At 43.2% G+C, this 12,701-nt stretch overlaps 1 protein-coding gene across 1 annotated transcript in view; it reads left to right on the forward strand.

Annotated features, from left to right (window-relative positions):
- The window catches only part of LOC104524926 (semaphorin-5B), a gene marked incomplete at its 5' end in the record, with an annotated part of 35,101 nt that extends 23,037 nt beyond the window's left edge, over positions 1-12,064 (forward strand). Inside the window, one exon of the mRNA XM_010167949.2 lies at positions 11,909-12,064. Coding sequence (XP_010166251.2) covers positions 11,909-12,064 — 156 coding nt within the window. The remainder of the gene's footprint in view (positions 1-11,908) is intronic.
- Positions 12,065-12,701: the final 637 nt, after the last annotated feature.

Here is a 12,701-nt window from a genome sequence, read left to right on the forward strand (position 1 = left end):
TATAATCAGCTGTAAAAAATAAATACATATAAATATCTATAAAAATATAGTAAATCAGATTGAAACATAAATTTTGTTCCTAGAGAGTTTCATGTTTAACAAAGACTATTTCCTCTGAACAAAGTGTCATTTAAGAACATTAAGTGCTTGAATGGTAGAGTACATATTTTTAGTACTTACCATGAGTATAGTATTATTTGAAAAAGAATAGTAGGGACAGGGGGTTGTGTTGGCAAAGGAGTATTGTGCCCTTTCTTGTATGATCCTGCAGTTGCAAATATCACTTCAGGGAACTCTCAATTTGCATAATGCCTGCTAGGAAGGGAAAGCAAGAGAGCTTACTGATGGGGAAAAAGGGATTAAGTGGTGCGTCTCAGTCAAAATCTATTAGTGTCTTTTCTCCCCTTTATATCATTGGGTCGAGTCAAATTGAGCAGTCAAGCATGCCTGGAGGTGTGGCTGTCCTAGCATGATTGTGCCTGTAGAATGATGTGCATCTCTTGGTGGTGTCCTCACCCCATGGCAGCAGTGGCTCAGCAGGCTGCTGTGTGCAAGTCACAGATATCTCCCTTTTATAGATACCTTATTTAAGAGTAGGGGAAACTGCCAATTCGGATCTGAGTGTTTCTTTGCCCCTGCTCCCTCTGGGATGCTAAGCAGCTGCTCACAATGGTTCCACAATGGAAACTGGTCTCCACTGCATCCGCTCCTCATACAAACCCTTCACAACTTTGCAAGGCTGTTGCTGCTCACTGTGGGGTGGGAATTCACATTGTTCCTCCTCCCCCAACATTTTGAGTGAGTCCTGCTTTTGGGATGACTTTTTATCTTCCTCTTTAAGCCAACTTGAGAAGTTTTAAGTCACATTGGGGGTAGACGTTTCATATTCGTCCTGTCATGTTTTCCTTTGTTGACCTAAACTTCTCTCCTCCTCTGTGTATGACCAGGCATGTTTCCTCTACACCCAGGTCAGGGATATGGTCTGTGCTCTGCCTTCTTACAGTCTAGGCTAGTCATCATGGATGCTGACACTAGCCTTTCTTTGGGGTTGTATTACTGCACCTGTGATGATCTGTGGACACAGTCAAGATCGATTTGTAGGTAGACAAGTTTTGGTTTGGTTTGGTTTTAATTAGGTCAATGAGTATAGCTGGAAAAAGCTGTCAGGTTTTTGAACATGTGAGCTGCTATTTCAGACTTGAAGACAGATAGATGTGTTCAAAAGTTTACCTGATTTTTTCCAGCTACACTAATTGATCTAATAATTGATATTACCTTTTCCTTGCAATTTTTCCTTTTCCCAATTTCTCTGGGGTTGACATGTATCTGCCGCCACTCACCTGTGTTGGAAGAAGAATTAAACGAAGAAGAACTGTAGGAATGGGAATAACAAAATCACACTGCACTGACTGCTGTGTATTTACATGACTTCCCTCTACTGGTCAGAAGAGGAATATTTCAAATATACCCTGGCCTCATTTGTAAAAGTTAATGGTTCTCCCTTGGTCCAGTTGCTTGACGTCGTTCTTCCCTCCTTGTCCCCACGAAGCTCTGGCTGGCAGTGTTATGTACATTAGCTGAACTGGGAAATCCTCAGTGCCGCCAAGATGTGCAGGAGGAATTAATTATGTGTTTGCAGAAGAGTTTAAAGGGAGCCATGAAAGAGACAGGGAGCTAAAGTAAGGGGAGAAGATAATATTGGACAAACAATAAATACCAGAAAACATATAGCCTTTGTGGTACACTTGGAGGGGAGCTGACTCTCTATTCATCTGGAATAGCTCCACTAGCAAAGAATGTATTTTTAAGTAGAATTATAAAGAAATCTCACTGCATACATACAAAAAAAATAACTCTGTCAATATTCAGAACTAGAGCTCATCACCCAGAATGTGTTTGGCAGCACTGAGAGATGGAAGTCGAAATAACTGAGCTGTTTTTTCCTGAACCATGACCGCCCTGTCCTAAAGAGCAATTGAGAGCTCAGGGCTGCTCAGGATGTGCTGGCTGCTGCCACCGCGCAGGCTGCACAGGCTGCAGCAACACTACATCTGTTGTCACCTTTGCCATATATCATTTATATACGCACGATAGGTTTGGCGTAGGGTAAGCAGGAGTAGCTCTGCCTGCATTGCCCTCTAGCTGGGGGAATCCTCATTCAGTCAGCTCTGACATCGCCCTGAGATTTGGCACAAAGCATGTGAGTAAAGGAAAGAGCTGAAAATCTGTGGATGAAGGAATCGAGATGGACTGTATCCCAGAGTCTGTGAGAACCAGCTAATGAGCAGCTCCAATTACCTTTATAAATATCATGGATCTTGGGCAAACCCCCAGTGCCATGAAATGCAAAGGTAATACAAAAGCGTCTGTAAGAAAGCAGGCCAATTTCCTCCCAGCTAATTGAACCACCCTTAAGCTACCAAAGTCACACAAGTAGCACCAGTAAGTCTGTGTGGGAAATGCCGGTTGGACTTGGGGATAAGAGAAACGATCTGCAGTCATACAGGCCCACAATCAATAGAGTCCACCTGGACTTTCCCCATTTAACAAAGCATATCAATGGGGTGTGAAATCCCACTTGATCTTTAAAATTTGGCAGAGCTGAGGCCATACTGGAGAGTGAAAGCAGGAGAAATAAATGGGGTTGACTCGATGGTGCTTTCAGTTACAGTGATGGAAACTCATTGAAACAAATCTGTGTAAGTGTTAATATACAAGGAAATCTGAATAATATTTGAGAAGCAACATGTCACATACCCTGATGAAATGAAAGGTGGATGGGCTGAACAGACAGCTGAGCCAGGACTGTAATGCTGAGCAGGAAGAAATCAAACACAATCACCTTTCGCACGGAGTTTCAGCATTAGTGGATAAAGGGAAAGCACAAGACTGAGCTCCATAGCAGCAGATTCTCAGCTGATTAAAAATGTAGCTTCACTGGTCCATACACCTAAAGAAAAGAAGATGGTATTGGTGTCTTAAATAATCTTGTGACATGTAATTAGAAATTGGCTTGGACAGGAAAGCTGCTGCAGAGATTGAAACCTGGCTAATGGACTGTGAACATCGGGCAATCATTAATGGGAACATATGGGGCTATGGGGAGGAGTTGTGTGGGGCACCACAAGCAGTAATGCAAGGTTTGGCTTTATTTAATATCTTCATTAATGAGCTTGGAGAGGGTGCAGTCAGTGTGTTAATTAAACTAGCAGAAGATATTAAACTGGGAGGCGTGTCAAAAAAACCCAGCCATTGGTATAGAAATAATGGAAAATGACCTGGGGAGGTTGTAAATGTAGAGAGAAAATAACAAGGTGAGATGCAGCACGGGGAGAAAACAAAGCAATCTTGAGGAAAATAATCAAAAAGAGCTATTTAGAGGGTGGGAGATACTTGGAAAGCAGTAAGACTATAAGAGACTGAACAGAGTTAGCAGATGGCAAATTAGGCCAGTTTTTACTTTTATTTCTATTTTTACTACTCTTTTTTTTTGCACCACTGCAATTACACCTTTGCAATCCTCAGTCTAAATGTAGCGCTGTGGGCTGGCACCAGCCTGCATGACTTGTGTTGGTAATTCACCAGAAGAAGCAGCCTTGAGGCCGTCTGAAAACTCAGGGCTGCTTGCTCCAGTGTAACTGCAATGAGGCAGTGAGACCCACCTTCCTTGGACAGACCTATAGCCGGTCACTGTGGCCTTACTGGTGACCCTCAGCAGAAGCCCAGTCTAGCCCAGTTGCTCTTAGGTAATCATCTGCACCCAATGCAGGTTACTAACTTAGTTTTAGAAGGCAGTGATTGTACTTCTGGTGAGTTAGGCTGAATACTCGAGCGTGCACGAAGGCAGGTGCAGTAGCTCAACTCACAAACCCCTGTAGTAACACTCTAGTATAAGTGAGGGACCCGGGAAGGGCATACACTGAAGCATAGTAGTGCAGCAAGGAGACAGTTTACACCATCCCACACAGCTGAGATCATGTCTGCTATATCCTGTGCACCAGCTATATTGGGAAGCAGCTTGGGGCAGCCCTGAATTCCTCTTTTGTGTCTGGACACCACGTCATGAGTGTTGCCACCACCAAATTACTGGCAAACCATGGATAAATAGCAAGCTTTAGGCTAGACACCTGCACTTGCCAGTGGGAATATTTCCATCAACTCCTTGGACTTCAGTTTCCAGTTCAGAAAAATACTTAAACCTGGATTTTGCTCTGAGCAGGGACTCACTTCAGTTTGCCTTACTATTACATACAATTTGTCTTGTCATCTTACTCATGTGCTTAAAGTCAGAGAAGTGCAAAAGCATCTTTCTGACAATGGTCTTTTTTGTTGCCAGCTCTGAAGGTTTTTATAAGTTTAAAATGGCAGTAACGTAACCTCACTCCCTCCTAAGTATAAGGATAAAGTAGCTATTTTCAAACAGCTATAGAAAACTGTAGCTATTCATTTTCTCATAATTGAATGTTAGTTCCATTGTCAACCTGAGCACATCTACAGATGCTGCCGTCATTTGGGGGTTGTTTAATTTATTTACCAATAACAGTGAACAAAGAATTTCCAGTCTAAAAATATGGTAAGCTTCCATCCAAAAAGAACATGCAATCATAAGTTTAGTGTCCCAGTGGGACTTTTTTGTATCTCTTCTTGAGAGGAAAAAATTTCTTATATAGAAAATAGGTTCCTCATTTGTACCTCTACACTTCACTGTAAATCCTGCAAACAGCCTTATTGAATACATCAGAAAAACCTCAACACATAAACCCTGGCCACTGCTACCTTTGACTTCAGTGTAGGCAGAGCTCAAGAGATTTTATAAAAGCATCAGGTGAGATAGTTTGTTTAGTGTAAGACACTAAGCAAATTTTTAAGAAGGATCAGAAAGAAGAATCATACAAGTCTTAAATATCACTCTTAGCTTGCAGTGAGTATGTGGGTCTCAATAAGGTCTTTCTGGCAACTTTCCATCTTTCCAGGGTCATTTGTAATGCATAACTGGAGAGGCACAGCAATCTTGTGGCATCCAGTGGATCGGAAGAGTGGGTGGGCCAGACGTCATTTATTTCCCTGGTGTCAATTATTGCCAAAAGAGGTTATTTTAGTTGTATGGTTTATTTTGTTGAAATGTAATTATTATGCTAATTATTTCCAAACTTACTGGTTAATTGTAATTCTGAGATCTCTGCCTTGATACTTCCAGAGATATACAAGTTGTGGGAAATGTTTCATAATACTAATATATTTCCACAACCCGAAGTCATTTGGCTAATATTCCTAGAGCACAAAAAGGCACATCCTTTAACAAGAAGGCGTGGCTAGCTCCGTGAAACTTCTGATCTGCATCGAAAAGGCGTTTTGGTCAATCTGATCTCACTGCAAGGAACAAACAGGCTAAAAGGAGCACAAAAGAAGCTAAATGTTGGATCTTGTCTTTCTTACACCTTTTTTGTGGGGGATGAGGGGGAGTAATGGCCATTCCACTGTTGCTACAGATAGTCTGTTGGATGCTGTTCCAAGGAAACCAGAAACTTCAATTCTTTTAGGGATAATTATGTGACTGAGTTCAGTGGGACTTTTGTCCCTGATTTTTGCAGAGGCAGGATGCACAAGGATCCAAATGCAACATTTGGACATTGCTAAGAGGAATGGGTTGACTACACGGAGCCTGATTTTAGACCTTCTCCTGTGTCTGCAGTGCATGACCAGGGTTAGCAAGGATGGGAGTTGTTACCCTTGGTTCCCTAGTGCCTGCACTTACTTTGCAATGAAGGAAGGGGCAAGTTTTTCTTTGTAGTACACCAGGACATTCAACATGGCAAACAAACTTGCAAGATGGAAACTTCCAACTATGCAGTCAGTCCTGGCACAGGGGACACATTTCTGATGAGTCATGCCCATTGGAAAGGTACGTGCTGCATTTTTCAGTTTAAGCTGAAGGAGGGTAGGTTTAGATATTAGGTTCTTCACTGTGAGGGTGGTCAGACACTGGAACAGGTTGCCCAAGGAAGTTGTGGATGCCCCCTCCCTGGAAGTGTTTAAGGCCAGACTGGATGAGGCTTTGAGCAACCTGGTCTAGTGGAAGGTGTCCCTGCTGATGGCAGGGGGGTTGGAACTAGATGATTTTTAAGGTCCCTTCCAACCCAAACAATTCTATGATTCTATGATTCAGAGGTTAAATTGGTGATAACTTAACCATAAATGCTAGACAAAGTGCTGTGAAGCTGCCCAAGAAGGTCACCCAACTTTTTCTTTCTTTTTTTTACTTTTTTAAAGGGGAAAGTGTCATGAGTGGGAGGTGGAAGAACTGAAATAACCCCTGTCCACAAAGAAATAGTGGAGAAACTGTGAGTTTGGGGGAAATTGTCCTTGCTCACTGACTTCATGGGGACTGTGGTGCTGCATAGCTGGTGAAGATTAACCTACAAAACTCTTGGCAAACTTACTGACTGTTCCCCCACACTACTCCCAAAACAGAAAAGAAGATCTGGAGCTCAAATGCTGAGGTCCAGAAAGCCGAGTGCTTTCTGCATGGGAAGATTCAAGAAATCTTGTCATTGTATGTCACCCTGTGGGAAGTGCTTTATGGCCCTTATTTTGGTATTAGTTGTATGTGTACCAGATGCTTTTAGAAGCATTCTTTTCACTTGAGCTTCTCAAAAACTATATGGAATTCTTTTTAATTGGGGGTGGGGAGATGTTCATTGCCTTTTAAAATCAAGTTTTGACATTTTCATGATTGTTTATTGAAAATTGAAACATTTGATCTGTTTATGTGTGTAAAAATATTTATAAAGCTTGTACATGCAGCTGTAGGATGGGAGTAGTACTGAAAGTCTCATAGCCTTATGGACAAAGATGTTTGGATACATTTGGGAGAATGTAAGCAAGTAGGTCAGTGGATTATGACTTAATGATTTGGAGCAGAGGCAGAATTTGTGGGAGTAATGGCAAAGCATTGCTGGAGAAAAAGTAACAAATGGAAAATCTGAATGATGACTTAGGCTAAAAATATCAATGGAGAAAGCTGAACAAAATTAAATGTATGCATATGGCACAGTGCAGTCATGTTTAACACATCCGACGCTTGGCTTGACCTTGGGAGAAACAACCTGCGAGCGTATGTCAGTATTTTGCCTCCGGTATGAATACTGGGGGCAGAGGAGCACACCAGGAGGGATATCTGTAAACTTTCCCCTCAGACTCTTCCAGTTCTAACTTCTAATACAACAGCAACAGTGATAACAAATGGTTTACATACTTCTATAAATATTTAAATACTCAGGATTCTGTTGTGCTTGGCATAGACATGCAATTCACTGGCAACAAGATTGGACCTTTTGATGAGTTGACAGATCACATATAATGGAGAAAGCTGCTGCTGTTTTACATGCGCTTAAAACCGTATCCATCTTAGTCTGTCTGAAAAGATCCCTGCTTGACAAAGCAGAGTTCCTGAGTCAGAGAAATTTTTTTATATATTAGTCATATGCCAACGCAACGTAATAAAGGGTCTTTTAAAGAAAGCAGTTGAAGTTGTGCCTGCTTTTGAGTGATCCACTTGGTTAGGTTAGTGCATGCTGGTGGCTTATCTTCTGCTAACGGGTTCTTGAATTGAGGTTAGTGGTGGACAGACCAAAAGAAACAAATTATATCAATATGCCAGGATGGCATGGCTTATACTGGAAGGGAGGAAGCAGGTAAAAGTATTTGACTGATGCATGTTGAGTTTCTAGTTATTAGTTGAATGGAGCACTTTTTCTGAGCACATCCTACAGGTTTTCATATTAGCTCAGGGTCTGGCCTCTCTTTTGCATGGGGAATATTACCCTTGCACAGCTACCAGAAGCTTCTTTCTTCTCAAGGCACGATAGGACCAAAAGGAGGGCCTGAAATACGTTTCCGTCAGTGTTTGAGATACATTGTGTGTATGGCACAGAGATTTTGCTCCAAGTGATGTTTCAGCAGTAGACATTGATCATACTTTTGGTCTTTTCTGATCCTGCTTGCTCAACAACCAGTCTTAAGAGGTTGTAGCTGCAGGCAGGGGTAGGCATTAGTGTTTGATATGGGAGGAAGCAGACAACAAGAAGGGGAAAATACAGGTCGAGTATCAGGAAAGTTGTCATCAGTAAGGTCTGATGAGTGCTCAGATGACTAACACAGCTCCCTGAAGGGTGCAGGAAGGTAGTGCAGAAGGGCTCAGGCAGCAAAAGCAAGCCTTTTTTCCTTCTTTGAAACCTCTGCTAAGGGCAGCCTGAGCTCTAGTGTTCACTGTGCTGCTTTAGTCAGCTTAGTTACTGCAGCCACAGGTAAGTCCCTGCAAAAGCACCGAAGGATTGGCCCTTCTAAGAGGACTTATGGAACATTGTCTTCAGCTACCACTTCTTGGCCACTCTGATACTGGGGACTTGGCTCAGAGGCGGTTGAGGTGAAGAGAAACTTGTAGGAGTTGAGCTGTGAGCAAGGGTTTGGTCTGTGTTAGTTTTGTGATCGATGGTAGTTGTGTGGTGGTGATGACTCTTGACCTTTCCGATTGGGACTGATAAATATTGATGGGAGCACCTATGGGTGCAGAAGGTTGGTTTTGTCCCCACAGTAATTCTAGTGAGTTGTCAGGGAGGCTCTGACCTGACAGCACAACCCATATAGCATTGGGGGAATATTTTCCAAAGGGAAAGTCTTTGGCCATCTCTGCACTATCACAGGGAAGAGCTGTGGGATGAGAGCAAGGATGAAAGCTCTGAGTAAAACAGCACAAGAGCCCACCCGGAGAGATGTAACTGTGCACCTCTTCTCCTGCAGTGTGTGCATGAGTATGTGTGTGTACATCTCTCAAATTCCCTGCTGCCTAATTTCCCTTCTTCAAAATATCAACCAATTTCTAGTGCCAAGGAACCTAATAATCTATTTATTAAAATGAGACAGACGGTAAGTTTGTGTGGGGAAATATTAAGGCAGTGCACATTGATCATGCTGATTTAGGACTGTACTGCCATCGCAGCGTTTCCGGAGACAAATTCTTTGCAGCTAATTGCATTATAAATTCTGCCAAACCATTTTCATAAGGTGTTTCCCTAAGACATAAGCCCTCCATCGAAAATAAAACCAAAAAGAGCAAAGGAGCAGTTGTGGGGGTTTTTCCTAGTTAAATGTTATATGAACGTTAAGACAAGAGAGAGAAAAAAAAATGCAAATTGTGTTAATGAAATGTTTTAAATACTGTGGGACATGTTGAAACTCACACAGATTTTCCAACTGAAAGCCAAAAATGTAGAGCCCTTGGGTTCTTGTCCTCAGATAGAGATGGTCCTGAGCCATCCTAAATCAGGATTTTGATGTCACCAAATTTCAGATGTGGTAATCTGGCATGTCGTGAATCTTAACCATCCCAAAAAGTGACCTGAATGCTGGACCACCTTCAAGAGAGGTCAGGGAGTGTGGCAGCCCGTGGCCGTGGGGTGACACAGCCTGCAGTGGGTATCCTGGGCTAGAGACACCTATAGGAAATAGCAGTCATCATGCACAGCTGGTATGAACACCTGTGCTGTTCACCAGAGAGCAGTTCCCCCAAATACTCAGTGGTAGTACTCAGCAGAGTGCATTTTACAGGGGATCTCAATTGTTTTTATCAAGCTGGGTCAGAAGACACGGAAGCAGAGAGCAATTAATTGGATTTCCCAAGGAAGCATAGCAAGCAGTGGAGGACTGAGCCTGGCTTCCTTGTTTCCCAGCCTCCAGCACAAAGCAGCAGTCTATTGCCCACAGTATTTTAATATTTCTTTGGGTGGCTGGAAGCAAAGCATGACATTTCTTTTTTTCCTTCCCTATTGAAGGGTAAAAATTCTCATTCCTTGGAAATATTTGTCACTTTGAGCATGCCTATACAAATTCTCTTCTTGGTTTCTACAAGTGACGTGCTGTGAGCTTGTTTTAGAGAGTCCAGGCAGGGAGAGACTGCAGTCAGACCAGGAGGAGGCTGGGTCTCCTCTGGTTTTCATGTATGAGATATTTCAGGTAGCGCTCATTTCCAAAAGAAGTTATTCAGTAGTTCAGAAATTGGAAGATTTCTTTGCCAGAGTACTTTTTCCATAGGAAAGCCTTTCCTCCTAATGTCCTGTATGAAACTGGGAGTCACAGCTCCCAGGGTAGCTGTAGCTGTCAGTCTGCTATTGGATTAGGAGAAAGTATTTTCTTTTCTTCCTCCTCCTCTCCCCCTCCTCATGCAGTAAATTTACTCGATTATAAAGAAATTGGGAGATAAATGTACTGCCTGTGGTCTTTTTTGAGCCTAGGGGTAGCTCTGACCACTGCAGCAGTCACAGTTGGGCTGTGGCTATGCCCTGACTGTGCCACGGGCACGGGTACCAGGCGAGACCCCGCTCACCTAACTGTAGCCTCCTAAAAGCTGGGAAGCCACTGTCAGCAGGTTGCCCCACTGCTGCCAGGGCTGAGGGGGACAGGGGCTCCCCAGAAGGCAATCATCATCTGCCCTGCCTTCATGCAGGAAGGAGACTTCTCCTTGCCTTGCTGACAGAGCCCCGATGCCTGAAGTTTAGGTGGCTGAAGTTAGATGGGTGGAGTAAAGCTAATGGAGCTGGGTATTTCCTGAGCTTGACGTTGGTTAATTAATTTTCATCTTTCCTTGAGCTGGGTCAGGTATGAGCTGTTTGTCTCAAGAGGGAACTGAGCTGAAGGGGTTCCTCACGGAGCATTGGATTGTGGCAGAACAACCGTTAGGTCTCAGGACTAGTTGCCTCATTAGACCTCTCCATGTCTCTGCTCCAGACAGGAGAGATGCTCATACCCTCTTTAAAGGTGCTGTGCCCCAATCATGAGGATGCTGAAGCAAACATGCCTAGTGTTGACTCACAGGTCAAAGGAGTGAGTTCCCTGCATGACAGCCATTAAAGGTGTACCTAGGAGCAGCATAGGCCAGAGATACATATACAAAATTCAAGCCAGGGGTTAGTTGAAAAAACTGTCATAGATGTTTCTCAGCCAAATTCACAAAAATCAGGTGACTGTATGTCAAAAGGCAAAAGAGAAAGCTTCATAAAATTATTGCATCACCCCAAAATGGGATTTTATCCTTGTGCATAGGTAACAGCTGGCATAGCAATGGGCTTTCATCTGGGGGAAGGGGGACATCTGCTTGCTGATGGAAAGATTAATAGCAATTTTTGCAAAAAGCAAAGAAGGAGGGGAAGAGGGGAGGGAGAAAAACCCTATTTCTAAATTTTTATTGTAAAAGGGGCATTTGTGGTTCTCATTTTTTATGTTGTTGTTGCCAACAATTGTTACGTGGTTGTTGATTTTTTTAAAGTCATTTTAGTTTTTCCAAAAGTGACTATGATTTGTTACTTATACTGTAGCTTACAGAAGTGACACACTTAATATCGGGGGGTCCAAACCTGGATATCTACCAATGGAGATGGAGATCAGGTAAATGCACACCTGCTCTTCCAAAGAGAAAAAGCTGCCATTTGGCAACTGGTTTGAGAGGGAGCTGCAGGCCATAACATGAGCATTTTGGAAGAGATTAGATTGAGTGCTGCCATTAGTCACCAAGTTTTGTGTAGGCCCAGCATGGTTTTGTGTGACAATGATGTTCAGACAACACACCATCTACCGGGAGACTCCAGGTCCCTGGAGAAGACTCCAGGTTCTGGCCCTAGCAAATAGCTGAGCACAGGTCCACCGAAGGAGACCTGGCAGGAGCTGTGGTCCTCCACAGTCCAGCCCCATAGCAAGTAGGATGTACTGTCTTACTCTCCCAACCGGAGGGAAGGCGGTGGTGGCTGCAACAGAGACCGTGATGGAGAAGGCAGGTGAGAGGGAGGTGTCTGCAGGTAGATAAGAGTGATTATGTCGCATCAGTGCCATACCTGTCATTTCCTCTTCTCTTTTACAGACACTTAACAAGAACAATTTGATACCAGATGACAGGACCAACTTCTACCCATTGCAGCAAACGAATGTGTACACAACAACCTATTATCCCAGTACACTGAACAAATATGACTACAGGCCCGAGGCCTCCCCTGGAAGGACCTTTACCAACAGCTGATGATGGACAGATCCTACAGGACTGGATCACTTCCTATATGAATTTTTTTTAAATTGATTTTATGGACCAAATACTGGCCCAGCCTCTAGATGTAAATATTGTACAGTAGGGTCTTTTTTTTTCCTTTGGTTAATTGTATTTCTTGTAAACAGCACATCTCCTTACAAGGACAAAAATGCGTATGAACCATTCTGCAGAGTTTTTGTGGATATTTGGCTGGAGATGGCTCTTAGTACTGCAACTGTTTATGGCTGGAAGATCAGTGTTGATGTCCAAGGCCGACGTTGTCAAGGAGGTGGCTGTGTGCTGGGCTCGGTGGCCACCACGCAGCAGCACAGGACACACGGGTGCACTCTAAGCAAGAGGTGACCTCCTAGGACAAGGGTGTCTGTCTGGTGAGGAGCATCCTTCCTGGGACAGGATAGCAATGGTGCACTGGATGACACGCAGCTCACAAGACAGGCCAAGTGGGACTCCATCGTGCGAACAATTTGAAGAATGTTTTCTTTTTCTTTTCCTTTTTTTATTTTTGATTTTTTTAATGTTTCTAAAAAAAAAAAAAAAAAAGTAACTTTCTAGGGGAGTGTTCCCTGTATCTTCAACAGAATCTTTTCATATTACAGGAAATGCTCTCCGT

This window comes from Antrostomus carolinensis, unplaced genomic scaffold (genome assembly GCF_000700745.2).
Source record: "Antrostomus carolinensis isolate BGI_N321 unplaced genomic scaffold, ASM70074v2 scaffold1955, whole genome shotgun sequence".
NCBI lineage: Eukaryota > Metazoa > Chordata > Aves > Caprimulgiformes > Caprimulgidae > Antrostomus > Antrostomus carolinensis.